At 47.1% G+C, this 27,009-nt stretch overlaps 1 protein-coding gene across 2 annotated transcripts in view; it reads left to right on the forward strand.

The window, feature by feature from the left end:
* AFAP1L1 (actin filament associated protein 1 like 1) overlaps positions 1 to 24,275 on the forward strand; it is a 67,353-nt gene extending 43,078 nt beyond the window's left edge. For both annotated transcript variants that reach the window (XM_066272951.1, XM_066272953.1), the window contains exons 9-19: positions 1,453 to 1,545; positions 3,025 to 3,118; positions 3,353 to 3,511; positions 4,613 to 4,824; positions 7,161 to 7,306; positions 8,306 to 8,378; positions 10,838 to 10,949; positions 16,575 to 16,739; positions 18,226 to 18,404; positions 21,529 to 21,657; positions 23,927 to 24,275. In XM_066272951.1, coding sequence (XP_066129048.1) covers positions 1,453 to 1,545; positions 3,025 to 3,118; positions 3,353 to 3,511; positions 4,613 to 4,824; positions 7,161 to 7,306; positions 8,306 to 8,378; positions 10,838 to 10,949; positions 16,575 to 16,739; positions 18,226 to 18,404; positions 21,529 to 21,657; positions 23,927 to 23,950 — 1,386 coding nt within the window. In that variant the 3' untranslated portion in view covers positions 23,951 to 24,275. The remainder of the gene's footprint in view (positions 1 to 1,452; positions 1,546 to 3,024; positions 3,119 to 3,352; positions 3,512 to 4,612; positions 4,825 to 7,160; positions 7,307 to 8,305; positions 8,379 to 10,837; positions 10,950 to 16,574; positions 16,740 to 18,225; positions 18,405 to 21,528; positions 21,658 to 23,926) is intronic.
* The last annotated feature ends 2,734 nt before the right edge of the window (positions 24,276 to 27,009 follow it).

The raw sequence follows: 27,009 nt of genomic DNA on the forward strand, positions 1-27,009 counted from the left end.
TCGCCCCCTGGTGGGCATGCCGGGTGGATCCCAGACGGGTGCATGCGGGAGTCTGTCTGACTGCCTCCCCGTTTCCAGCTTCGGAAAAATAAAAAAAAATTAAAAATTAAAAAAAAAAAAAGAATTCTAGGGGACAAGCCTGACCTGTGGTGGCGCAGGGGATAAAGCATTAACCTGGAATGTTGAGGCCGCTGGTTCGAAACCCCAGGCTTGCCAAGTCAAGGCACATATGGGAGTTGATGCTTCCTGCTCCTCCCCACTTCTTGTTTTCTCTCTCTCTCTCTCTAAAAGAATGAATAAATTATATTAAAAAAAATTTTTTTTTTAAAAAGAATTCTAGGGGACATTTGACATAGCGTCTGCCAAGCACTAAGTGCTTGGTAACCGTCAGTGATCACTGTGCAGCAATGGTGAAGGCCACACACCGGCCCCTTACAAGGGGCCCTCCAATCCTGTGCCGCCTCCGTTCCACTCTGACACCTTCCTCTCTCCAGCTCTGGTCTTCCTGCTGGAACAAGGAAACCCAGCCCCTCCCTCGCCATCCTGCCTTCCTTCCTGTGATAACCAGCTCTCCCGCTGGGATGTTTAGTGTTTCTCTTCATTGCCTTTGTCTGGGGAAGGGAAGGAGGGGAAAGAACCTGACTGCTCACGCCGCCTCTGCCCTGAGGGACAGAGGTGAGCCAGAGAAAGAAGCCCCAGACCCAGAGCTAAGAGGCCTGTCTCGACATGGGTTCCGGGAGGCCGTCTGCCCAGAGGGAAAGGGCAGGCAGGCAACCCCGGCTCTTCCTCTTGGAGCCTCATCATCCTAATCAGTAATGTAGGGACCCCAGTCATCCCTGCCCCACAGGCTGTTGTGGGAGACAATGGGATATTCCATACAAAGTCACCTGACAGGTGAACCCTATTGGATGCCTATGCTATGTGGCCTTGGGTGAGTGAGCAAATGCCCGCAGTCTTGGTTTCTACATCTTCAATGAAGCGATAACCCGGGGTGCCTCACACGCTGGTGTAGATGTCCAACAAAGTCAGCAGAGGCAAGTCCCTCACCCTGTGCAGAGCGTGCCGGTCCACACGGCCCTTCACACCCATCATCTCACTGGTCCTCAGACAACCCAGTGAAGTCATTACCCATGTTACAGGGGGAACTCAGGCCCAAAGCAGGCAAGTGGCTTTCCTCGAGGCCACACAACTAATAGCAATGGAGCAAGGTCTAGAAGCCAGGCCTCTTGGTTCCCAATCCCAGTATCTTTTCAACTCAAGGGACAGATGCAGGAGAAAGCCTCTTTAAACCCTGATGTGCCCCACACATGTGACAGGAGCCCATGTCAACCCATCTCTTCTATCCAGTGGTCCCAACCCCCCTGCTCAATGGCCCTGACACACAGACTCCATTCTTCCTTGCTTCCACAGCATCCCTGCCCACCTGCTCACAGCTGTGTCTCCTCTCCACAGGTAATTCGAGAGGTGAGCAAGTCCATGGCAGGGGCCGAGGGGGCAGACGCGCCCAGATCCCCAGTCCTCCTGTGCAGACTAGACCTAGACAAGGTACGTCTATCTCCAACAGGTCTCCTCTGGGCCAGGCAGTGGGGACTCAGCACAGGCTCTTCGATGGGGGTACTTTTGGGCTGGTGGCGAAGTGGGCACCCACAGTGGTATATGATACAAGCTGTGAGTACTCAGCACAGAGCTGGCACGAGTGAGCACTTGATAAATTTCTAGTGAAGGAATGAATGCCTGTGTCCAAGGTAGGTACAAGCCAGAGTGGGGAATGACTGACTTGCCAGGACAGGAGTGGTTACATTTGAATGGAACCATGACAGAAATACATGTCAATCGAGAAGTGTGCCCCATCGCGATGTGAGGGAAGCACCCACTTCGTAGTTGGTCAGGCCACTGGCAAATGTGTGCTAGTATCTATGCTTTGCCAGGCACCGTGGGAGAGAAAACTCAGCCCCAAACCCTAGGGGAAAGTTTAAGACCCCCCGTACACAGGACTGACATGATATAGCAAAGGCTAGCAATTATAGAATATGACTGAAGGGCCAGCATTGTTCTAAGTGCTTTGCATGTATTACCAAATTTAATTTCCACAACTCTCTGATGAGTTACACGTTCAAATGGGGAAGCTGAGGCACAGCAAGATTTACCTAAAATCACATAGTGAATAAGAAACAGAGCTAGGAAGTTACAGCAGGCACAGGGGATGACTGTGCCACCTCACCTCTCGAGGGGGGCATTCCCAGCTTGGCAAGTAGTTAGTGTGCCAGGCACTATGAGTGGTACTGGGGTGCAATCCTAACAGAACAGATTGAACCGCTGCCTTCCAGAGGGAAGTCAAACACGAATCAGATCATCGCCCCGTTTTAGAAATGCCACGCTGAGTAAGCACTAGGAAGGCACCCTGGAGTGTATGCCAGGGGCCTGCTCTTGGCTCTGACGTAGCACATTTCTGATGAGGGTGAACATTGGTGAGGAAGGGGAAGCAAAGGCATTGCAAGTGGAGGGAACAGGCCCTGGAGCAGGAGGAAGTTTGGAACAGAAAGGTCAGTGCGGCTGGGCTTGGAGAGATGGAGGAGCTGGTCAGAGAGGTCCCGGGAAGCTGCAGTGCGGGCGTGGGCGCTCATGCTAGCTGGAGGGGCGAGGGGGGTTAGGGAAGATGGACCTATGTTGAACCTTAAAGAACGGTCAAGATTTTGCCTCATCAGTGGTGGCACAATGGATAGAGCGTTCACCTGGGACACTGAGATCCCAGGTTCAAAACCCTGAGGTTGCTGGCTTGAGTGTGGGATCTTCAACATGATCCCTTGGTCACTGGCTTGAGCAAGGGGTCATGGGGTCCCCCAGTCAAGGCACATATAAGAAGCAATCACTGAATGACTAAGGTGCCACAACTATGAGGTGATGCTTCTCATCTCTCCTTCTTTCCCACCAATATTTGTTAGCTAATCCTCATGGGCCGGGGGCTGGGGGGAGACTGGATCAACAAGGGGGACCTTGATGTGGGCTATCTATGTCCCGCCGCAGAGGTTATCCCAAGAGAAGCAGGCCTCAGACTCCGACAGCCTAGGCATGAGCGACAACTGTTCCACCCTTGGCCGCCGAGAGACCTGCGAACACGGTAGGAGCCTGCAGGGGGTCAGGCGGAGGGTGCCAGCTGGGTGGGGCCTTGCCACAGGCACGCAGGGCAGAGCAGGTCCTGACCACGCTGCAGACCTGGGTGTGGCAGCCTGCCCGTCCACATCTGCAGCTGCAGGCCAGGCCCTGTGTCTAGGTAGACAGGGCTTCTGGGATGGCTCGGGGCGGGCAGACCTGGAGCTTGGGGCTCCCTCCCCTCCCTGACCCGTCTCTGCAGCGGCAGGTAAAGGGAAGAAGAGCAGCCTGGCGGAGCTGAAGGGGTCAATGAGCAGGGCTGCGGGCCGCAAGATCACCCGCATCATCAACTTCTCCAAGAGGAAGGCGCTGGCTGACGACCTACAGACATCCTCCAACGAAGAGGAGGTCCCGTGCTGTGGTGCGTGCTAGGCATGCCACGGGGAATTCAGACCCTGTTGGCACTGGCCCCAGGGGCCAGGCAGGCCAGGAGACCTCCAGACCTCACCCACCTTGCCCCAGGACAGGAGAGACCCTGCCCCTGGACAGCGAACCCCCACCCCCCATCAACAATCCGTGTCCTTCTCCCACTTCTCTCCCACGAGGCCCTGACATCCAGCCGCAGGAAAAGCAGCTGACTCCTATACTTCCCTGCTCCCCATGAACTCAATTCCAGTCACTACCTGTCTCTGGGTCTCAGTTTCCTCCACTCTGACAAGAGAAAAGTATCTTATTTCCCAACACATAACATGCCAGGGGTGCAAGTCACCACCCAGTCTTATAAAGAAATATTTTAGATAAAAATATTTAAGTACTTTTCATTATAAATAATTCAATGTGAGTTAAAAATGGTTTGACAGGGAAAACATAGTATTCTCTTCATTTAAATGCAGTGTCCCACGTGCAAGAATTCAATAGAAAATCATATATTTTAGATATACAATAATATTCTAACCCTAAAGACTATTTTAAGGGCACATGGCTATATAGGAATATTCTGTAAGCAGTGGATAAGGTCATGTTATGGTAAAAAATTAAGTTAAGTCTAAGGTTCCTATCGGTCATTGGACTGTACCTCCTCCCCGTTTTCTAATTCTTTACCTTGGTTAGATGTTTTTATTCCCACAAGCTGCCACCAGGTGTCAGCACCGTCCACTATTTTCTGTCTTCAGTAATAATTTTGATATTTTAGGGAGAGGAAAAGCAAGAGGGAGAGTTGTGTCTTTTATTCATAGCATGTAGCAGACCCTGCCTTTTTCATCCAGCTTGGCATGATCCACAGGCTGTCTGGAGATGGGCAAATGTGATGATCAGTCCCCATTTCACAGATAGGAAACTGAAACTCAGGGAAGAGCGTGCCTGAGATCACAGGCCAGGAGAAAGCGGATCTAGAGCCTCCTTCTAGCTGGCGCAGGAGGGCTGTCCAGGCGCTGGGTCCCTGGGCCGTGGACCCGTGCATCCCCCGCCCTGGGGCTCCTCCAGGCGGGGCTGTCGGGAGGTCACAGCTGGTCTCCCGTCCCAGGCTATCTGAACGTGCTGGTGAACCACGGCTGGAAGGAGCGCTGGTGCCGCCTGAAGCGCAACACGCTGTATTTCCACAAGGACCGCACGGACCTCCGGACCCACGTGAATGCCATCGCCCTCCACGGCTGTGAGGTGGCCCCGGGCTTTGGGCCCAGACACCCATTTGCCTTCAGGATCCTGCGCAACCGGCAGGAGGTCGCCATCTTGGAGGTGAGAGGAGAGAATCCAGTGGCCCTTGGTGGTGGGCACTGGCCTGGGTGTTGGCCATGGTCTTGGGGGCCTTGCTACAGACAATACAGGGATTGAGGAAGAAGGGAAGGTAATCCAACTGCTGCCCAGTGATCAAAAGGATTGCCAGTTAAAATACAGAACACCCACTTAAATTTGAATTTCAGATAAACAACAGATGTTTTGTTTTAATCTTCTTATTTATTTTTGAGAGAGAAAATGAGAGAGATGAGAAGCAACAACTTATAGTTGCTTCATTTTTAGTTGTTCAATGATTGCTTCTCCTATGTTCCTTGACCAGGGGGCTCAGACTGAGCCAGTGACCTTTGGGCTCTAGCCAGCAACCGGGGGATCATGTCGACAGTCCCGTGCTCAAGCTGGCAGCCGTGCACTCAAGCCGTCAAGCCAGGGCTCTAGCTGGCGACCTCAAGGTTCTAACCAGGGTCTTTGGCATCCCAGGCCAATGCTCAATCCACTGCGCCATCACCAGTCAGGCACGACAGATGTTTTAATACAAGTATATACTATGCAACATTTGGGACATGTCTGGGCTATAGGCTAAAACAATTTTTGCTGTTTATCTGAAATTCTAATTTGACACAGCATTCTACTTTTTATTTGCTACCTCTGGCCACCCTAGAACCAAGGTTGCTTGTTGCTCCCTTATCTTAAAATCTCGTCTAAAAGGTATCTCTAGTCTGATCTAACCCAGAGCTGATTCTGAAATCTCTTCTGAAGCCTTTGCACCAGTGTTTGTCCACTGTCCTTCAGGTAGCCTGCCCCTCCCGTCGAACTACTCAAATTTTCGGAAAGACTTTCTCTGTACTGAGTTGAAATCGTTAAGCTGCACAAGGCAGTGACCACGCCTGTTCTGCATACTTCTGTTTTTCCAGAACCCAGCATGATTTCCAGCCCAGACTGAGGGCTCAACGAACATGTGTTGAACAAATGGCCGAATGAAACTGATTTCATTTCACCCATGCATTGTCAGCCCCGCCCTATGGCACCAGCCCTCCTCTCTGGGGTCAGGCAGAATAATAGCTCAGTCTCTCTTCTACATTAGTGGTCCCCAAACTCTTTTGGGCCACAGACCAGTTTAATGTCAGAAAATATTTTCACGGACCGGCCTTTAGGGTGGGACAGATAAATGTATCACGTGACCGAGACAAGCGTCAAGACTGAGTCTTAGATGGATGTAACAGAGGGAATCTGGTCATTTTTTAAAAAATAAAACATCATTCAGACTTAAATATAAATAAAATGGAAATAATGTAAGTTATTTATTCTTTCTCTGCGGACCGGTACCGGTCTGCGGCCCGGGGGTTGGGGACCACTGTTCTATATGTCAATCTTCTGCCTGTTTGGATTCCTAAATGTTATCACTGGAAGAAAATGTAAATAACCACCCCCTCACATTACAGATAAGGAAACTGAGGCCAGGGCTGCCAAGTACACAAAGGGTCAGTGGCCTGTTGGTCACATCCTAGAACTAAAACCCAGCTTCCTGGTCTTTTCTTTGCTCAGTTCCCACTACCTCTCTCGGTTCTTAAATTTCAAGAAATATTACACCTCAGCAACTCACTTATTTTTGATAGTTTGAGATGAGTCTCTTATTTCTCTTAAATTATACATAAAGCTCTCTGGCAAAAAATGTACTGTGTTTATTCCAGATTAGCATTTGTGGACTAAGTTGATTTTATAACAATACTCTTTAAATGAGAACGAACATAAGTGAGCACTTAGTTGACCACCAATTTCTTGGAGGTCTCCCTGTAAACAACTGGCAATTATAATACAAAAAATAATGTGATCGGGCTGTGTGAGAAATAGTGTCCTCTAATAAAAAGTAAGTATTTTGTCTGACCTGTGGTGGCGCAGTAGATAAAGCGTCGACCTGGAATGCTGAGTCACCGGTTTGAACCGCCCCGGGGCTTACCCGGTCAAGGCACATATGGGAGTTTATGCTTCCTGCTCTCCCCCTCTTTCTCTCCCTTTCTGTCTCTCTCTCTCCTCTCTAAAATGAAGAAATAAATGAATAATTTTTAAAAAGTAAGTATTTTTTCAGAGTATTCAGGGAACCCCAAATGTTGTTTTCACACCTAAATGGTCAGGAAGGCTCTGAGGACAGTGAGCAGAGACCTGAGCAGAGGGAAGGTGGGAACCACTTGGATTTCTAGGCGTGTGTCCCAATCTTGTTCCTCTTGGATCCCTAAGCACTGGGCACACACAGGTACTATATAGGTTTGGCTGAAGGGAGCAGGTGGCCGGAGGCCCTGACAGCACCAGCGTGAGCTCAGCTTGTGCCTCCTCTCCCTCAGGCAAGCTGCTCGGAGGACATGGGCCGCTGGCTGGGGCTGCTGCTGGTGGAGATGGGCTCCAGGGTCACCCCCGAGGCGCTGCACTACGACTACGTGGACGTGGAGACCTTGACCAGCATCGTCAGTGCAGGGCGCAACTCCTTCCTGTAAGAGCTGCCTCCTGTAGCCCCCGCGGCCCCAGGCTGCCCTGTCTGGGCTCCCTCGCAGGGGCTCTGATCCAGCCCTGGGCTCTGGGAGGGAGGCTGCGCAGGACTCTGCTCCCCTGGGGAGTCAGAGTGGGTGTGTTCCTCTTCCAGGAGGAAAGAGTGAGCTGGCTAAAGGAGGTAGTGCAGGGTTGGGGACAGCTGAGGATGGAATGAGCAAAAGTGGAGAAGCCCTTTCTATAGAGCAGGGGTCGGGAACCTTTTAGGCTGAGAGAGCCATGAACGCCACATATTTTAAAATGTAATTCCATGAGAGCCATACAATGACCCGTGTACATTATGCATCATCCAATAAAAATTTGGTGTTGTCCCCGAGGACAGCTGTGATTGGCTCCAGCCACCCACAACCATGAACATGAGCAGTAGGAAATGGATTGTAATACATGAGAATGTTTTATATTTTAACGTTATTATTTTTTTATTAAAGATTTGTCTGTGAGCCAGATGCAGCCATCAAAAGAGCCACATCTGGCTCGCAAGCCATAGGTTCCCGACCCCTGCTGTAGAGGCACGGGTGCCGCTCTCCTGCCGCGGAGCCTCAGGCCCTCACTCCCTCGGGCACCAGGCCGGCAGGCACGGGGCTGGTGTGTGGAGTGTGGTGCTAGAAGAGCTAGGTCCGAGTCACAGCTCTATCACAACCAACAGCTTGGCTGGCTGCTGCCAGCTTGGGTCCTCTGTGTTCACACTTATATAATGGAGGTGAGGCATTACCTCTTTTCCCGCGTGGTGGTGACAACCACCAGGTCCCTGCCTACAAAGCCCATAACACAGCTGCGGCCCAGGGCTGCCCGGAACGGTTGCTATTACTAACCTTCAGATATCCCTCCTGAGCTGCCGCCAGCATCACATGAGCAAATGGACAGGAAAGCACTGTAGGCTGCAAAGTGCCATTGTCATCACACCTTATATTTTCTTTTTTTTTTCACACCTTGTATTTTTTAGATATGCAAGATCCTGCCAGGATCAATGGCCTGAGCCCCGTGTCTATGATGATGTCCCTTATGAAAAGATGCAGGTACGATCCGTTGGGGCTGCCCAGGAACATGGCAAAGGCCACTTCCTAGCTCTCCCTCTCTCTTTCCCTCACTGTAGTCATGTGCCGCTTCATGTCTGACACATGCATCACTAGGTGATTTCCACCTTGTGCCAACATCATAGTGTGCACTCGCACAAACCTCGCTGGTAAAGCTGCTGCACACCTGGGCTAGGGCTGCAAGCCTGTGTAGCATGTTACTGTACAAAACAAAACGAATTAAACGAAGCACAAGAGAAAATGATGCAAGCAAGAGCCCTGCAGACACCAGATAGGAGGCTGCAGGTCTCACACGGTATCTACTGTTACAGCACACTTTTTTTATAAGTAGGAAGAGTATACTCAAAAATAACAATTAAAAGTATAGTTAGATATGTAAAGCTGTAACATAGTCATTTGTTGTTGTCAAATATGTGCTGCACACGATTGCACGAGCTATCCTTTTATAACAGTGGTCCCCAACCTTTTTTGGGCCACGGACCGGTTTAATGTCAGAAAATATTTTCATGGACTGGCCTTTAGGGTGGAATGGATAAATGTATCACGTGACCAAGACAAGCGTCAAGACTGAGTCTTAGACGGATGTAACAGAGGGAATCTGGTCATTTTTTAAAAATAAAACATCGTTCAGACTTAAATATAAATAAAACGGAAATAATGTAAGTTATTTATTCTTTCTCTACGGACCGGTACCAAATGGCCCACGGACCAGTACCGGTCGCAGCCTGGGGGTTGAGGACCACTGTTTTATAAGACCTGCAGCGCAGTAGGTTTGTTTGGACCAGCTTCACCTCAGACACGTGAGCAGTGTGTTGTACCACAATGTTAAGATGGCTTCAATGTCAATAGACAAGAGGAAGTTTTTAGCTCCATTATAATCTCATGGGACCACTGTTGTATATGTCCTGATAAAAATATCATTATGTAGCATAACTGTATTCCTTTTTTCCTTTGCCTCAGAGAGATTGTTTTCATTTAACTAGCAGCTGATTAAATGAATTTGTCCCCCCTGTAACTGTTAGAATATGAATGGGGTTTTTTTGAGAAGCCTACTTATCACAGATCATGGCTCAGGATGAGGACTCCCTGGCACAGGAGGCTGGGTGGTCCAGTGAAAAGCTCCCAGATCAAGAAGAGGAAGGGCTCTGGACATCAGAAAGTACCTCTCCAGTCTGAGCAAGGTGTTGGGCTCGCCACCCGTCTAACACTGTGAACTAAAGCTGCTGCTTCAGTGGTATCTGGAGGAGGAGGTGATAACTGGGTAGCCACACCTATACGCCTTCACCTGGTGGCATCCACAATCTGGTCTTCGGCTCCGAGGACAAAGTCTCCCTGTCTTGCTCGCTGTACCAAGGAGATGGCAGCTCATTAATTCACAGTGAGGTCTCGTTAGCCATCACACACCCCAGACTGCTCCTGGCAGCTTGTTCCATGCCTTCTCTCACAGGGGAGCCAGAAAGCTGCATTCTGATCAGCCCAGGTGGGTCAGACCTCACAGGTAGGGGAGGGAGGGGGACAGAATCAAGCTGCAGAGGAAAGCAGACATGTCAGGACCCCTGACTTGGAGAGAGCTAGATGATACTCATGATACTCCGAGCTCACACCTCAGAACCCCTTTTCCATGGCCTTTCTTCAGGCACAGAAGGACCAGTGGACTCGGCTTGAGATCGTTCTCAGTTGCAGAGTTCAGTATCAAGACAGCTTAGCACTTAAGGACTTGGGCTCAGTCCAAGTTACCTTGGGCTTCACTTCTCTGGCCTTCACTTCTGGGGCTTCAAATGGATATGATAAAAACCTACCTGAGTGTCTACTGCAAGAACTAAACGAAATCGTTTCAGGGAAAAACCTAGCACAGAGCCCGGACAGGAAGGTCTTACACAGAACAGTAATTCACACTGCTGCTACTAACATCATTATTATATTATATTATCATCATATCCTGCTCAGGTTCCTGGGCCTTGACAGTATTTTGAGTGTTCTTAATACAGCTCTTCATGCACAAATGTATAGTCAGTCTAAATTATGTAACTTTTACCATTGGCTGATCTCATCCATGTCTTTTTTTCCCCCCAATATTTCAGAAAATTTTAGGGATACTTTGAAATGAGGTGAGGGCAAATATCTGTGATAAATCAAATATGGTCACCCATAATCTTTGCAGACTTTTTCATTTTCCTCTCAGCAGATACTCCCATTTAGGAGGATCTGCTGCTGCCTCCCCCGCCACAACCGAATGGTACGAGGATCCAATGATATACTGCTATCACTGGGTATCACTGAAAGTGGTTTTAGAAACTGTTGAGTGTTGCACACGTTTAAAAATGTAAGGCCAAGATCTCAGGTCCCGCAGCGTCCACCCACCGAGCACGGACCAGAATGCACCTGTGCTGCGGACGCTGAGCCAACCGGCACTTCATCTTCTTCCTCCGCCTCCCGCCCAGGACGAGGAGCCGGACCGCCCCGCGGGGGCCCAGGTGAAGCGCCACGCCTCCTCCTGCAGCGAGAAGTCACACAGAGTGGATCCGCAGGTCAAAGTCAAACGCCATGCCTCTAGTGAGTTCTGTGTGGGAGGAAAGGAGGGAGGGAAACAGACCATGAGTGGAGGAGTGGAGAGGGTCTCAAATCATACTCCTCCAGCGATCAGGCCAGTACATGAATGAGTGAAGCGAGGTGTCAGAAATACTCTGCCATAAGGAAAAGACCGTGGCCAGCAGAGACTAAGGCAGCTAGCATGTGGCCCTGGAGGAGAAACATCAGGAAGGGGTGGAGGCTGTAGGAAAGAGTGCTCAGCAGTGCCATTTATCCAAGAGAGACCAGAAATCTAGACTTGCTATGAAATCTGCTTATCTTTTAACATTAGCAACGAACGTTTATAAATGTTAACATCAAATAAAGCCAAATAGACATACGTACACACATATTTTCATACTTATAAGGTTCATCCTCAACTGTGTCTATTACAGAGGCTAACAATTTATAATTTCTGATCTGGGGTAATAAGTGGAGAACTGAACTCCTCCAAATATCCTTGAGGCAGCCGCCACTAAAGGTATGGCTCACCTCCTGTGTCCCACCCTGAGCTGTGCCTGGCACCCCATCGGGGTCCAGGTAGTTGCCTGGCTGCCTGCCGTACTGCACAGTAGTGACTAAGTGTGCCAGACAGCTCTATGGTCAGTTCTGACTTCCAATGCTAATCTCTGCTCTTACGTGCTTTAGCTTTAAGAGCAAGCCAACTTCCTGTAGGACAACACATTCCAAGAGTCTTTCATTTGGTTGCTTTATATTTCTTCGTCCTGCTTTTTGAAGTCAAATTCTATTCTTTGCTTTTTGAAGATTTCTTTTTAAAAATACCTTTCTTTATTATAGCTCCACTTCTATTAGCATGGATAATCTTTTCTAGGGGTGGGAGACCTGTATTCCATTTCTGGATCTGAGTGTTCCAGGGGGTTATTGTGTAACATTCCTGACATGCTACTTACTCTCAAGGGCACTGGAAATATAGGGCCTTATGGAATGCCCATTTTAAAATGGAAGACTAAACTGAAAAAAGCCTGTAAGATTTTAAAAAATCACAAAGTGAATTTTTAAACAACCTAACAACAAAAGACTCCCTCAAATCAAATCTTATTCTGAAGCCCAGTTATGTGAGACTCAAAAGCGCAGCTGCTCTGGTTGCATTGGGAGGCCCGCTGGGCCTACCCTTTGCCCCACACGGTAGCCTATTGGCCGTCCTGAGAAATCACAGGGCTCCTTGCAGGACAGCTGTAAACCACAGATCTGGTCCAAGCACGTTTTTCAGATGAAGAAACTGAAGAACATAAAAGAGAAGGGTTTTGCCCAAGATCATGTAGTAATTACTACTGCTACATAACAAATTACCCAAAATTTAATGGCTCAACAAATTAGCCTGTATTATGCCCCAGTTTCTGTGGGTCAGCCATCCTGGAGCAGCTCAGTTAGGTAGTTCTGGCTTGGGGTCTCTACTGAGGTAGCCATCTGATGTCATCTGGAGGCTTGGCAGTCTGGAGGGCCTGCTCCCAAGGGGGCTCCCTCACATGCCTGACAAGTATGTGCTGGTTGTTGGAAAGAGGCCTTAGTTCCTTGCCTCGGGGACCGCTCTATTAAGCTGCTTGTCCTCACAACGAGACAGCTGGCTTCCCCCAGAGCAAGCGACCCAGGAGGAAGTCACACAGAAGAAGCTGCAATGTTTCTATAATCTAGCTGTGGAAGTCACACTCTGTCATTTCTGCCACATCCGAATGGTTACACAGGTCAGCCCTGTCTAGTGTGGGAGGAGATGCAAACAAACATGAACAGCAGAAAGAAGAAATCCCGGGGGGCCCAGTGCACGGTTGAGAAACATGGAAGCGTGAGAAGCTCCACACCCCACTCCGCGGCAGAACTACCAGCACTGGCGCACATTCCTAACACAGACATTTCCAGGGCACACAGCAAAGAAAGGCTTATTCTAGGACACGCACTAAATTTCAGCAAGACAGTGAGAGTGGCCCCATGAGAACAAGAACGAATCAGCCAGTCAGAGAGAACCAGGGAAAGAGTGCTAAGAAGAGCCGTCAGGGGGCATGCCCACTCAAATCTCCTTTTCCACTGAATTTTCTTTCTCCTGAAATCCAAGGCTCCCCACGAGACTTGCAACCAGGGGAGCCGTGGGCAGCGGCAGCTCATCAGGGCGAAGCCCCTGAACCTCCTCCGAGGCCCCTTGTCTCGGACTTCCCAGGGAGCCAGAGCAGCCCCACCTAGGCTCTCCCCTTGCTGCTTCTATCCTAGGCCCTTTGTTGTCTCACCGTCCCACCTTTAATAAATATACTCTCAAAATTAAAAAAAAAATTATTTAATTTAAAAAAAAAAAACCCTCCTGGGGTCAAAACAAGACTGACCTCAAAAGACTGCTCTCAAAAACTACCCTGCAAAGGGGCATAATTTAATTAGATCCGACCATGGAGTAATTGATACCCCAGGGAATTGTCAACAACAACAGAGCAATCTACTGACAATTAGAGGGGCCTAGCAGCTCGTTTGCTACCAACAGGCAGACAGCCCAACAGAGAGATCAGGAAGAGAACAGAGCCCTGTCGAGTCCACTGTCCTCACGGGGTGACTGTACACATGACCAAGGATGCACGCTCTGAGCGGCAACCTCAGAGGCTTCGCACTACAGGGGACGCGGACTTCACCGAACAAGCCAGCTATGTCACCGAACAAACTGTAATTTTCAAACAAAACATATGAAACATACAAAGAAACATGAAAGTGTGACCTATGGGGGGGAGGGAAGGGGAAGACAAAGGAAAATGAACAGAGCCTCAGAGAAATGTCGGGCACTGTTAGTGCACTAACATATGCATAAAGGAAGTACCAGAAAGAAAGGAGACAGGAAGTGCAAAAAAAAAAGTGTTAGAAGAAATAATGGCTGCGTACTTGCCAAATGTGTTGACAAACATTACTTACATACCAGGATATCAGTGAAGCTCAAGTAGAACAGAAACAAAGAGATCCACAAAAGACACATCATGGTCAAAATGCTAGAGCCAAGGTCAAGGAAGAAACGTTGAAAGCAGCAGAGAAAATCCATCTGTCTCTTACAACAGTGGTCCCCAACCCCCAGGCCGCGGATCGGTACTGGTCCGTGGGCCATTTGGTACCGGTCTGCAGAGAAAGAATAAATAACTTACATTATTTCCGTTTTATTTATAATTAAGTCTGAATGATGTTTTATTTTTTAAAAATGACCAGATTCCCTCTGTTACATCCGTCTAAGACTCACTCTTGACGCTTGTCTCAGTCACGTGATACATTTATCCGTCCCACCCTAAAGGCTGGTCTGTGAAAATATTTTCTGACATTAAACCGGTTCGTGGCCCAAAAAAGGTTGGGGACCACTGACTTACAAGACTCTCCAGGCCTGACCTGTGGTGGCGCAGTGGATTAAGCGTTGACCTGGAAATGCTGAGGTCGCCGGTTCAAAACCCTGGGCTTGCCTGGTCAAGGCACATATGGGAGTTAATGCTTCCAGCTCCTCCCCCCTTCTCTCTCTCTATCTCTCTCCTCTCTAAAGATGAATTTAAAAAATAAAAAATAAATAAAATAAATAAAGACTCCCCAGTAAGATGAACAGCTGACATCAGAAATAGCAGAGGCTTCCCTCTGAAGATCACCTGGAATGTTACTCAGTTACAAAGGGATGAAGTACTGATATATTCTACCTCAGTGCATTGGTTACATTAGTGACCTAGGCGAGGAGATGCTAAACACTCCTGTTTTCCCCTCCACTACGGAAGCTAGGATTTTCCTGGAAGGTACTTGGACAGTTCTGAAGCAAATACTTGATCACTCATCCTGTGAGGCCCACAGAATTACAGCTCCTTACAACAACCCAGTGGCTGCTCTCTCCCAGAGCACACAGTGCCTCTGCCCCTTCCTTCATCCCTCAAGGCATGCACATCTCCCGCCCTTTCTCTCAGCTCCAAGGGACCTTCTAAACAAACTTTACCGTTTAAAAAAAATCTAGTTTGCTTCTTCACCACCATTTGAGTAGTGAAGGTATTTCGCATTAGGGTGTGAGATAAGACACTCTCTGTGGTGCTAACATATTAAGGCAAACCAGGGCAGTGGTTCCCAAAAGTGAGTCCCACTCGCTGGTTCAGTCAGTCTGTAAGGAAGGTGCACTGAAATGATAAAAATAAGCACTGTGCCTGAAGTTCTTCATGAAGCTAAATCTATTCAATGTCAATGCCTGCTTTATTCTCTGCATTTGTGTCCTTCCAAACTCTGGGAATATTAAAATATCGTTTATATTTATAAAATATTGGGAATAATTGACAGTAGTTGGTTTTTAAGGGTCTTATCTAATATGTTGACCCCTGTTTGTTGGTCTACCCTTTTTTTTTTTACTTTACCAGTCTCTAAAATTCAAAAGTCTGGGAGCCAACTCCCCTGATACACCATTGTACATCTGGGAAGTTGTAGGAACACGTACCTTGTTCTCTGCCCTCTGTGCTTTAGTTATGATCAGGCTTGAGCTGCAAGGAAGTTGTGGCAGATGCTAATTTTTGCATAGGTCACTGAGTAACCACTGCAATCTCTACAAGAACTGGAGAGACAAGACCCACACAATTATCAGAAAATCCTGTGGATCACTCCACACCCCACCCACTTACAAAGGACTGTGTGTCTGTCTTTAGCAACAAATCGCAACAAACCAAACTTGCCCTTAGAGACTGGACTATGGCCTTGCCCCAGCCAGAGCCGTATGGCGTGGCATGGACCCTGCAGTTAGGAGGACATAGGTTCAAACCTAAGCTCTGTCATCATTAGCAGTAAGAGCTAACCTTTCCGTGCCTGTTTCCTCAACAACAAAATAGGCTGGTAATAGTGAGTTTTTATAAAAATTAAGTGGAAATGCATATAAATGGCCAAGAATACAATAAATACTTGATAAAATTTTGCTATAATTATTTGTTGTTTTTGTCCATCATCATGGTGTAGAGCCCACAATAGACTACTAGAGCCCTCTCTAACCCCCCCCCCCCCTCATTCTTCCCAGTAACTAAATGGGCAATGCTTGACTTTAGCTCAAGGTCACAATTCTCTACAGATCTGAGTTATATCTATCTACCTTCTTGTCTTATGTATACCTGAGAGTTGAGTATAAAACATTCCCTTTAAAACCAAAATGTGTTATACATCACAAAATTTGCTTTACATTATTATTATTATCTAATCTTTACTGAGCACTTACTATTTGCCAGGTACTACACTAAGTACTTTTCATGAATTATCTCATTTAAAACCTACCACAATGCTAAGAGGCAATTTGATCAATATCCACATTTATAAATAAGGAAACCGATGGGGGAAGGCACAAAAACGCCACCATTCACTTTGGCCTGATGTCACACAGCCAGTAAATGGCAAAAGGGGACCTAAACCTTGGTCTGTCTGGTTCCAAAGCCCTTCCTCCTCATCGCTGTGCTCTACTACCTCCCCTTTGCTCCTTGTTTCCTTAGAAGAGCCATGCTAAATATAACTACGGGTATAGACCTAACTATTCCCATTTTGTAGATGGAGAAGTTGAGGCGGAGATTAAAGCTCATACCACCCAAGTCCCCTGATCAGAGGTCAGAACTGAGGACTTTTTCCTGCTTCCCATCTCTGCAGGCGCCAATCAATACAAGTACGGTAAGAACCGAGCTGAGGAGGATGCCCGGAGGTACCTGGTGGAGAAAGAGAAGCTGGAGAAGGAGAAGGAGACGATCCGGACAGAGCTGATGGCACTGCGACAGGAAAAGAGGGAGCTGAGGGAAGCCATACGGAACAGCCCAGGTACCCACGTGGGTGTGGTCCTGAGCACTCCTGGGGGGCTCATCCTTGACACTTCCCCTAGCACAGATCACCGAGTCCCTAACCCAGGAGGGGTGAGCTCCTTCCTTCCTCCTCCTCCTCCTCGTCACCACCATCACCACCATCACATTGTCATAGTCGTCATCGTTGTCCCTCCTGACTAACAGAAGTTCATCTATTTAATAACTGCTTTGGGGGTAAAGGGATGAAAAAGCACCACAAAAATGTGTACACTTAATGTGGTTAAGATGCAGTGTGATTTTAGAAATGTTAAAATGTGAAAGAATGTGCCTTAGAATGAAAGAAATAGAAGATCATTTTGAACCTCACATTAACTCCATTCACAGATAGGTGCTGAGCACCTGACTGTGTGAGGCACTGGTCCAGCGGCTGGGAATTACAGACAGTGACCCTTTGCTAGGATCTTCTTCTGAAATCCAGGGCCGTGACCTCCATAGGCCCTGCTGGCTCTGGGCTCCTCTGAGTCCCATTTTCTGCTGTTTCTTTTTAATTCTCTCTATAGCTATCATTCAGCACAGTTTCAGTAGGTGTGGCTTTTCCTATTGGTCCAGGCACTGGGGATATGGACAGTGCCTGGTACATGGCAAGCATGCAATATAAGTATTTACTGAATGAACAACTGAAGGTGTGAAAGGAACCCACCATTACTAGAAAACCCGCCAGTGCAGCCCCCTCAGGGAAAACAATGGAATTAATTTTTAAACCTAGTAAGGCCCAGCATAGCTCTTGGCATGAAGAAGGTTCTAAAAAGATTTGCTAGGTTAAACTGAATAAACAGCAAAGTCCTGGTAGGAACCCCTGGTCAATGTAAAGCCCTATATTATTACTCTTGGTTACAAGAACTGAATAATCAGGTATAGCAAGATGCAGGGACTTAAGTGATTTTACCAGGAAGCATATTTCTCTTACTCTTGCTTCTGCCTTCCTCTACATTGGTGTCATTCTTTTCTTCTCATGGTGACAAATGGCTGTGCAGCTCCAGCCCTCACCTAATCCTCCCAGCCACACCAGCAGAGAGTACATGTCTCTTCCTATTGGCCCCCACAAACACTTCAGGATTCACTCTGACCAACATAGATCCCTAAGCCAATCACGGTGACCAGAAAATGAGATATGATTATGGGCCAGGACTAAGTTATGTGACAGCCCCTTGAACTAAGAGTGAAGTCAGCTCTATCCCAGTTATAAAGAATGAGAGGGGAGAGGTGGTTTCCCAGTGGAAATTCAGGGTTCTGTATCCAGAAGATGGGGAAATGGGTACTGGGAGGGTAAAACCCACACTACCCAGCATGGAGCTGGAACCCCAGTCCCGAAGTCCATATCTTAACCAGGACTGAAGACAGGAAAAGCCCTTCCAGGAGGGGCAGACTAGGGCCTGAGAACCTGCCAGCCTGCTCGACGCTTCAGGCCAGGCTCAGCTCATTCTCACCCATGTCTCTGGACACAGGAGCAAAGTTAAAGGCTCTGGAGGAGTCCATGGCCACCCTGGAAGGTGAGTGCCGGGCAAAGGAGGAGCTCCGGATCGACCTGGAACTGAGGCTGGTGGCCGTGAAGGAGCGCTTACAGCAGTCTCTGGCTGGGGGCCCGGCCCTGGGACTCTCCGTGAGCAGCAAGAACAAGAGTGAGGTGAGGCTACTTCATGCAGCACCAGGGGCAGCAGCCCCCTAATGCCCTCACATGCTATAAATCTTGACCATTCTTTGGGAATGAGGAGTTATGCTCATTTACAAATAACAAAACAAGCCCTAAGGGACACACCAGTGGTGGCACAGCTAGGAAAGAGACTCTTGCAGCAAGTGCTCTGGCCTGTGTCCTCGCCACTGACACACTGCCATTTGACTTTGCATCCTGAATATGTAGGGTCTTGGAAGTGACCTTAAGGTTACTGATGATAATAACCACCATGTGCTGAATAAGAATAACAAACTTGTGTCGATAAATTACCACAGGCCAGTACAGCGCCTGAACCTGTACTACCTCACATAGTCTTCACAGCAGTCCTACGAGGTAGTATTCACCCCGTTTGACAGACAAGGAAACTGAGGTTCAGAGATGTTGAAGGACTTTTTCAAGGTCACTCAGCTGAGTGGGAGACAGGACTCCAAACCCAGGAAGTCTGACGCCAGGGCCCTGCCTAGCCGCCTTGCTCGTGCCCTCTCCTGGGATCCCAATGTACCAGGCCCTGTCCTCAGGGTTTGTAACCCTTATCTCTAACTTCCCCAGCAACCATGCAAGGCACATACCCTCACCTTGAATGAGACTTCCTCAGGGAGGACTTGACTAAGTTTATATCAGAATTTCTCAACTGCAGCCCTACTGACATTTAGGAATTCTTTTTTATAGGGACAGTAGGGTGCATTGTAGGGTGTTTAGCAGCATTCCTAGCCAGTAGCCATGCCCCCAGTTATGACAACCAGAAGTCTCCAAATATTGCCAAACATCCTTGGGAAGGCCAGATTGCCCCCCATTTCAGAACCACTGGTCTAAATCACTAACAGTCCTGTCCCATCTTCTATTCTTCCTCATAGCGCTTAACCACAGTTTGTGTGTGTATCCATATATACATGTATACATATATCCACATACATACATATACATGTGTGTATGTATGTATTTCTATCCTTACTTGTCTAATATCTAGCTCTTCAACTAGATGGTATTTTTATTGAGACTTGGACTGGCGTGTTCTCCCTCCCAGAGCACACCCATGCCTTTCTTCTTTCCCAGTTGTGCATCTCCTAAACCCTAAGCATCCCACGAGACCTGCAGCCAGGGGAGCCGTGAGCAGCGGCAGCTTGTCCTGGACTAACCCTGAGCCTGTCTCCAAGGCCCCCTTTCCTCTGACTTCTCAGGGAGCCAAGGCAGCCCCACCCAGACTCTCTCCTGTTGCTTCTATCCTAAGCCCTTTCTTGTTTCACTGTCCCCAGATTTGATAAATGTACTCTCAAAATCCAAAAAAGAATTGGACTAAATATGGTTGTTTTTTATCGTTATAACTCTGGCCTTTCACATAGTCTGAAAAATAGTAGGAGTGCAGTAAGTATTTGTCACATGAATACATGTCGTACTTGCTTTCAAACAAGGAAATTAAGACTCAGAGAAATGAAATAATTTGTCTGATAAGTGTGCGCTGTCACTGAGAACTTTAATCTTATTGTTGTCCAAGGTCATAGCTGCCTGGTCAGACCACACCTTATAACAGGGAAGTATACTTCCACCCTATACTTCCTCTCCATGGGGCATTTCTAACCTTATTTAAAAATGAAGAGCTTAAAGGCCAGGGCCCAAACAACTTCACAGAATCACAGAGAGCTGGGGGACAAGCTGGAAGTGGTTCGTAAGTCCGAGCTGCTTCCTCCCACGGTATGCCCTGACGTTCACATTCTAGAAGACCCCTCCCCACTTTTGATCTTTCCATGGCCTTTGGACATAAAGAAAAGTCTTCTCTAAATTCCCTGGAGGCTAACGCAGGCGTCCCCAAACTACGACCCGCGTCGGGCCGCATGCAGCCCCCTGAGGCCATTTATCCGGCCCCCCACCACTTCCGGAAGGGCCACCTCTTTCATTGGTGGTCAGTGAGAGGAGCACTGTATGTGGCGGCCCTCCAACGGTCTGAGAGACAGTGAACTGGCCCTCTGTGTAAAAAGTTTGGGGACCCCTGCAATGTGTCCCATTTAAGGAACTACATTCAGTAAGCTACTAATTAATCATCTGGGAATTTTAAGGGGTGAGGGCAGCACAGAAAACGAGAAGGAAACCAGGAGAGAGGGGAAGAGATAGGAAGGGCAGTGGGGTAGGGTTCCCAGCTCTCCCACTCACCAGCCATGTGACCTTGAGCTGGGACTTGACCTTCCCATTTTTTTTATCTGTACAGTAAGTATCTACTTCATAGGCTTGAAAAGACTAAATAAGTTAACCTGTACAATGCCTGGTACACTGTGAGGGTTTGGTAATCTTAGCTGTCATTAGCTTTATTCCAAGATGTTGGTCAAATAAGTTTGTAAATATGATATATAGGTTTGCTCGCTTATAGTTTGCATTGGGTGTGGCGATAGGCTGTAAGCAGGCAGGGTCATTATACTCTAAGGCTTAGTTAAGACTAAGCCTTTCCCACCCTAAGTGACTTTGTATCAGAGACTTCCTTGTTTGTATATTGCACTAAAGGTTTTGATTTCTACACTATAAAATGGGGCAGACAGGGAGCTAGCTCTCCCCCGGTTCCTGAGAATAGCATTAGAAAGGAGAGCAGAGAAAGGCCACGTGGAGGGAGGAGAAGCAGCCAAGATGGCGGAGTACTGAAGGAGAAGCCAGTTTGTGCAGAGTTTGTGCAGAGAGAAGGAGATGGGGAACAGATGAATAAGGCTGGTGAGGTAGGAATCTTTAATTCTAGGAAATTCAGATAAGTCAGTGGCTTTGGGAGCCCTGAATGGAAAGAGAAGTGTTTTCCCACTGTGTGTATTTCTTGCCCGCCGGGGGCAAACTAGGATAAAAATGATGGCCCACCAGTTCTTGGCTCCGTTGTTTCATTACTGTCTATCCGAATCAAATGCGAACCTGCATGGGCCAGATGGCTGTGATGGTGGCCGTGGCTACTGGCTTTACACAAGATCCTCAGGTGTCTTCCTCCCCTCACCCTGTTTGATGCTGGTATGTTTGCATAGTGCCTTTGATTTGCATTCTTTGAGGGCAGGCTGGGTATAGGTAGCCAGCGCTGGATTTCACCTATGTAATTATTTCTTGTCATCACCAGGAAACTGCAAATAAACCCCAGAACAATGCTCCAGAGCAACCCCTCCCGGTCAACTGCGTTTCTGAGCTGAGGAAGAGGAGTCCATCCATCGTAACCTCCAACCAAGGAAGGGTGCTGCAAAAAGCCAAGGTACGGCTCAAGATTCGGTAGCCCCTTTCTATGGTGGCTCACCAAGAACCGAATAATAATAATAAATTAGCTAGTGAGAAAGGCAAAGAATTGCTAATGTATCAGTGCAATAAAACTCACGAACTTTGTTCCAATGAGAAGACTCTCAAATCTCATTCAAAACCTATTTACCTTTTTTTAATTAAAAATTTTTTTTCCGTTGATCTGAGAAAGAAGGGGAGGAAGGGAGGGTAGGGAGAGTGAGGAAGAAGCATCAACTCATTGTTCCACTTAGTTCTATTTAGTTGTGCACTTAGTGATTGCTTCTCATACGTGCCCAGACCAGGGCCTGAAACCACCACCTCAGTGCTTCGGGACAATGCTCTATCCACTGAGCAACCCAGCCAGAGCGTACTTAACTCCTTTTTAACACACAGTTCTAACAAGGTCGGTTTCTGAGCCCACACTGGGTTTTGAGACAGGAAAGGCCTGTTTCATAAGTAAGAAAACTGAAGATCAGGAAGTAAAGGGACTCGGCCACGCTATGCAGGGCACCACTGTGAGAGCTGCCTCGTAAAACCGCCTCCTCCGATTCCAAATCTGGGGCTCACTCCATGATCCTGGCCCACAGTCCTGTCGCTGAAACTCTTGGGGTCAGCTGTGTTTCAGAACCTGATGGATTTTAGAAAGGTTACATGGTGCATATACTACTTATGATGAAAAGCCCCAAAAAAGTTCTCAGGGGGTACCCTGGCAGCAACATATTAATAATTCTATAGCAAGACCCAAGAATATTCATACTATGTGGAATAAATAGATTACAAATAACTTTATTTCAGTTCAGGTCCATTTTTGCCACCAAATGGGTTTGTGCCAAACTGCTTGAGAAAAATTTTGCTCTCAGAGCTTTCTGGATTTCAGAATTGCAGGTAAGAAGGTATAGACCTAAAAACAAACACCTGAGCATTAAAGAAGTAACCAGCCACAAGCCAGATCACCTAGACCAGACATCAGTAGTCTTTTTCTGTGAAGGGTCAGACAGAAAATATTTGAGGCTTTGTGGACCATATTGTCTCTTTCACAGTCACATAACTGCTATTGTAGCAGGAAAGTAGCTGTAGATAATATGTGAACGAATGATGAGCATGACTGTGTCCCAACAAAACCTTATTTACGGACACTGAGATCTAAATTTCATATAATTTTCACATCGTGAAAAAATAATTTCTCTTAACACCGAATAATGTGAAAACAATTCTTAGCTGACAGGTCATATAAACCTGGACCACTACATATTTTTGTACAAACATGATCCTTGTTGGATACACCAAGGTGTGGGTTCGATCTTGGGTTGGGCACATACAAGAAGCAATCAAACATAATCCTTGATCCTTGTAGGCCATTTGGAAGAACTTTGGATTTTGTTCTAACATAATGGAAAGTCATCGGCAAGTTGTGTTGTGAGCAAGGAATTTTGGGATATGAATTACATATTTAAAGGACCATTCTGGCTATGATGTTGAGAATGGATGAGGGGATAAGAGAAACCAGTTAGAAATGGATGAGAAAGGTTTAGTGGAGGTGATATGAAGTTGCTGGCTTTGGAGGTAGAGCCAAAGAGAGTACTGATGCTGATGTGGAGGGTGAGGAAAGGAAAGGAATCACGGATGACTGCTAGGTCATTGCCCTCAACTGTGGTTTAGGTGGCAAAGACTGGGAGAGGAGCAGGTTGGGATTGGAGAATCCTCCACCAAGAATTTCCTAACTACCACGTTCTACCCTGGTTCACACCATCATCTCCAGGGCTGGCTAGAAACCCCCTGCATTGTTCATAAGTAAACAGCAAATCCACTGTTGACCACAATTTCAATATCCCTCCCAGATGAAGTCCTAGACAGCCCTGGGAAGAGGAATAGAGCCCCGTGGGCTGCCTACCCTCACCCTTCCTTACCAAACTGCTTTGGTTTCCCTTCCATCAGCCTCCTACCCAGCCCAGGGCCCCTGGGGCAGCACTGGAGCCAGATGCAGTCCCTACTCCTCTCTTCATCCTGGGCCTGTTTTCTTGTCTGAGGAGGACACTTTGTGATATTTGAGCCCCCCTTAGAAATGAGACCCAGTGTGGAGAAATGACTTACCCACAGCCAAAGAAAGAGAATAGGACTAGGGCCTTTGGCTCTCTCTAATATGGCCAGTGGAGATCTTTATAGAATTAGGTGCAGTATGTTTTTTATCCTACAAGTCACACTAGACTATTCAACAAACTGATTTGTCTTGTCTTTCTATTCTTCAGGAATGGGAAATGAAGAAGACCTAGGAAAAGAATGAGAATTTTATCCAAAGGAAATAGCAGCTTGGCCATCCAAAGTGGAAATGCTCTTCTCACAAGGAGATACCAGAAGACTGAAAGTAGCCCCCATTCTCCGGGGCACCCAAAAAACCAGCCTGTATTGTCTGCACGATTATAGGGGGTATTGGGAGGGAAGAAGTAGGAGAGGGAAATGAAGGACATCCCTGTGTAACTTTACAAAGGACGGAAAATGGGGGTGGTGAGAGACAGAAATCCGCACAGTTGTAAAGGTTTTAAGTGTCTTTGCCTTTCCTTCTGAAGAAATGAAAGCACGTGTGAATAAGCCATTCCATCCCATTCTCAGCATCCCATTCCAGTCCTCAGGGCAAAGGAAGGCAGCATCAGAGGTGCAATACGGAAAGGAGACTTGATCACCCAATCACACATGCGCCAACTGGGTTTGTGTTGGGCTTTACCGACAGCCCCTGGGCAAGATCAACAGGCTGAAAAAATCAATGGAACTATCCCTGCCTTCATGAAAGCGAACCAAAACTATGGAGAACATGCAAATTCTATAATCAGTTCTCATAGGCTTTGGGCAGATGCAACCACACACCCAAGATTTGAGTTGTTTTCAAATCAGAGATCTGAGTAAGCAACAGGTAAGGAGAGGTTACAGTGGCTGACACATTTTAAGCTCGGAGTGACACTCAGTGACAGGAACATGGATTTCTCATGGCCACAAGACGTTGCAAACTTTGTAGGGTGGGGTCATTTGCTGTCAACTAAGTGCTTTACCTATATTATATGACACTCAGGCCCCAGGAGTTATTGTTGGAAATATAGGGGACACTCTTTACATATTCACATTTACCTTGCACTCAGAGGCTCACCTGTCTGCTACCAAGTAAAACTATCAGTGACAGAAATAAAAAGGAAAGAAACAAAACTTATCAGGGAGAACCAAGAGGACAGTGACTCATTTCTGCCACATGAGTGCCTTTTACAAATACTTGGTTCTTGTAGAGGAGCAAGGACCTCAAGTCCTGAGCAGTCTCTTTATTAGGCCACTCTCTGCTTTCTCAACAGTGTAGGCACTTTACAAGTCTGCCACACTTCCCTTTCATGAAGAGAAAACCATTTAGCTGAATGAGCTCAGAGACTAGCTCAAGGGGAGAGAAGGGAAATCCTGTAATAACCTCTGAATACTTTGCTAGAGGCTTCACATATTTTACCCTGCCTCAGGCTTTACATACCTAAGCCACATCCAAACTTTTCCACTCTCTGAGGTAGCTGGAGACCACAGCAAGAAAAATACGTGATCCAAAGCACCCCGCTGGTCAGTGGCACAACATAAGGCTTAGGGCTCATGCAGCCTGGATCCAGACAGGGCTGGGTTTGAGCCCTGCCTCTGCCACTTAACAGCTGTGACTTTGGGAAAGTCACTTGACCTCTTCTGTTCTTGTTTTCCTTACCTATCAAAACCAGGTTAACAATTGTACTTTCCTCCCAAGACTGTTGGGGGGACTCAGTAAGATAAGAATATATGGGAAGCATCTTGCACAGTGTCTGAGAAATAGTAAATGCCCAGTCACAGTGGTTCTTATTGTTAACTAGATAAGAAATGTCTGACTCAAATCCTGTGTCCTTTCTACTGAAGAAGTAATTACTTGTACATGGTAATTACAACCATCAAAAGCTGTAAGGCAACCAATCTGTAACTGAGTTTTCATCCAGATGCCACTTGAGTATCTTCAATGACAAAGGCACGTACATAATATGGATTGTCAGTTTGCTTTTTAAAATATGGATCTGGAATGTCACCTGACAACTCAATTGTGTCACCATTTCCCATGCACTTATTTTAAGGCTAAGTGTCCTTTTCCACCAATAGGTAAGAGGTGGGACCCTAGGAAATTAATAACTAGCATTTAGCAAACACTCACCATGCATCAGGCACTCCGTTCGCCAAAGCTGGCTTCACAAGCATGCAACCTGTGCAGTCACACTTAGAAGGCCTCTGGGCTTGGCTCACTGCTCTGCTGTTGCCCCCTTAATAAGTTTAGGACAAAGGGTTCCACATATTCTTTTGCCCTTGAAATTATGTAGGCAGTCCTGGTGCTAATCACTTTTCTAGGCATTATCCCTTTAGTCTTCACTAAAATCCTGTGAGATAGGAGTTTTCACAGTTCAGGAAATAGAAACCCTGAGAGGTTAGGTAACCGTCCAAAGCCCACACAGGAAGTAGTGGAGCCAGCACATGAATGCAAAGTCTGACTGTAGAGGCCTTTCTCTTAGTTCCAAGGCTCTATTTCATCCTTTTCTCCCTCTCCCCTTACACTGCAGCATTCAGAAGCACATTGACATTTAATAAATAGATGAATGAATGGGTACATATATGCAGCACATTTGGTGTAAGATGGGAAGCTCAGAGAAGTGTAAAGAAAATGGCTAAAGCACAGATGCCAGGTCTTGCTTGTTAAATGCTTTGTTCGGTTGATTTTTTCAAAGTATGGGCTCATGGATCTGATGTGGACTTGAAGATCCACCCTTTCCAACACTACCAGGTGTTTGCACTATCAGATTTCTAGTGTCACTGATCCTCAGTGGGGGACCTTAAGCAGGTTCACCAACCTCTCTGAGCCTCAATTTTCTTATATGGAAAAGGGGATCATAATCCCTCCTTAAGTCAGGTTGCTTTGCTCCTAGGGCCAAAAGGCAACATAAGGTGTTGGTTTCAGCACATCTGAGCTGGACCTTGGATAGAATATAAACATGCATGTTCTTAATGGATCTCACAGAAAAGCAGAGAGAAAATCTGGCCCAAATAGCTATAAGCAAGTCATGTATGGCAATACACACAGTGATGAAGGCACACTTTCCAGCCCTTAAAAAATGTTTTTTTTTTTACCTTAAGGACTATTTGGTAACTACTCTACAGCTCCAAATGCCCTCAATCCCAATCACTAGCCCATCCTCACATCCTGTCAGCCTTCCATACTAAATCTCTCTAAATCACATCCACTTCTTATCTCCACTCATTCCTTCCAACTTCATTAATTCACTCAACAAATACTTAGCACCAC

Source organism: Saccopteryx bilineata, chromosome 4 (assembly GCF_036850765.1).
Source record: "Saccopteryx bilineata isolate mSacBil1 chromosome 4, mSacBil1_pri_phased_curated, whole genome shotgun sequence".
Classification (NCBI taxonomy): domain Eukaryota; kingdom Metazoa; phylum Chordata; class Mammalia; order Chiroptera; family Emballonuridae; genus Saccopteryx; species Saccopteryx bilineata.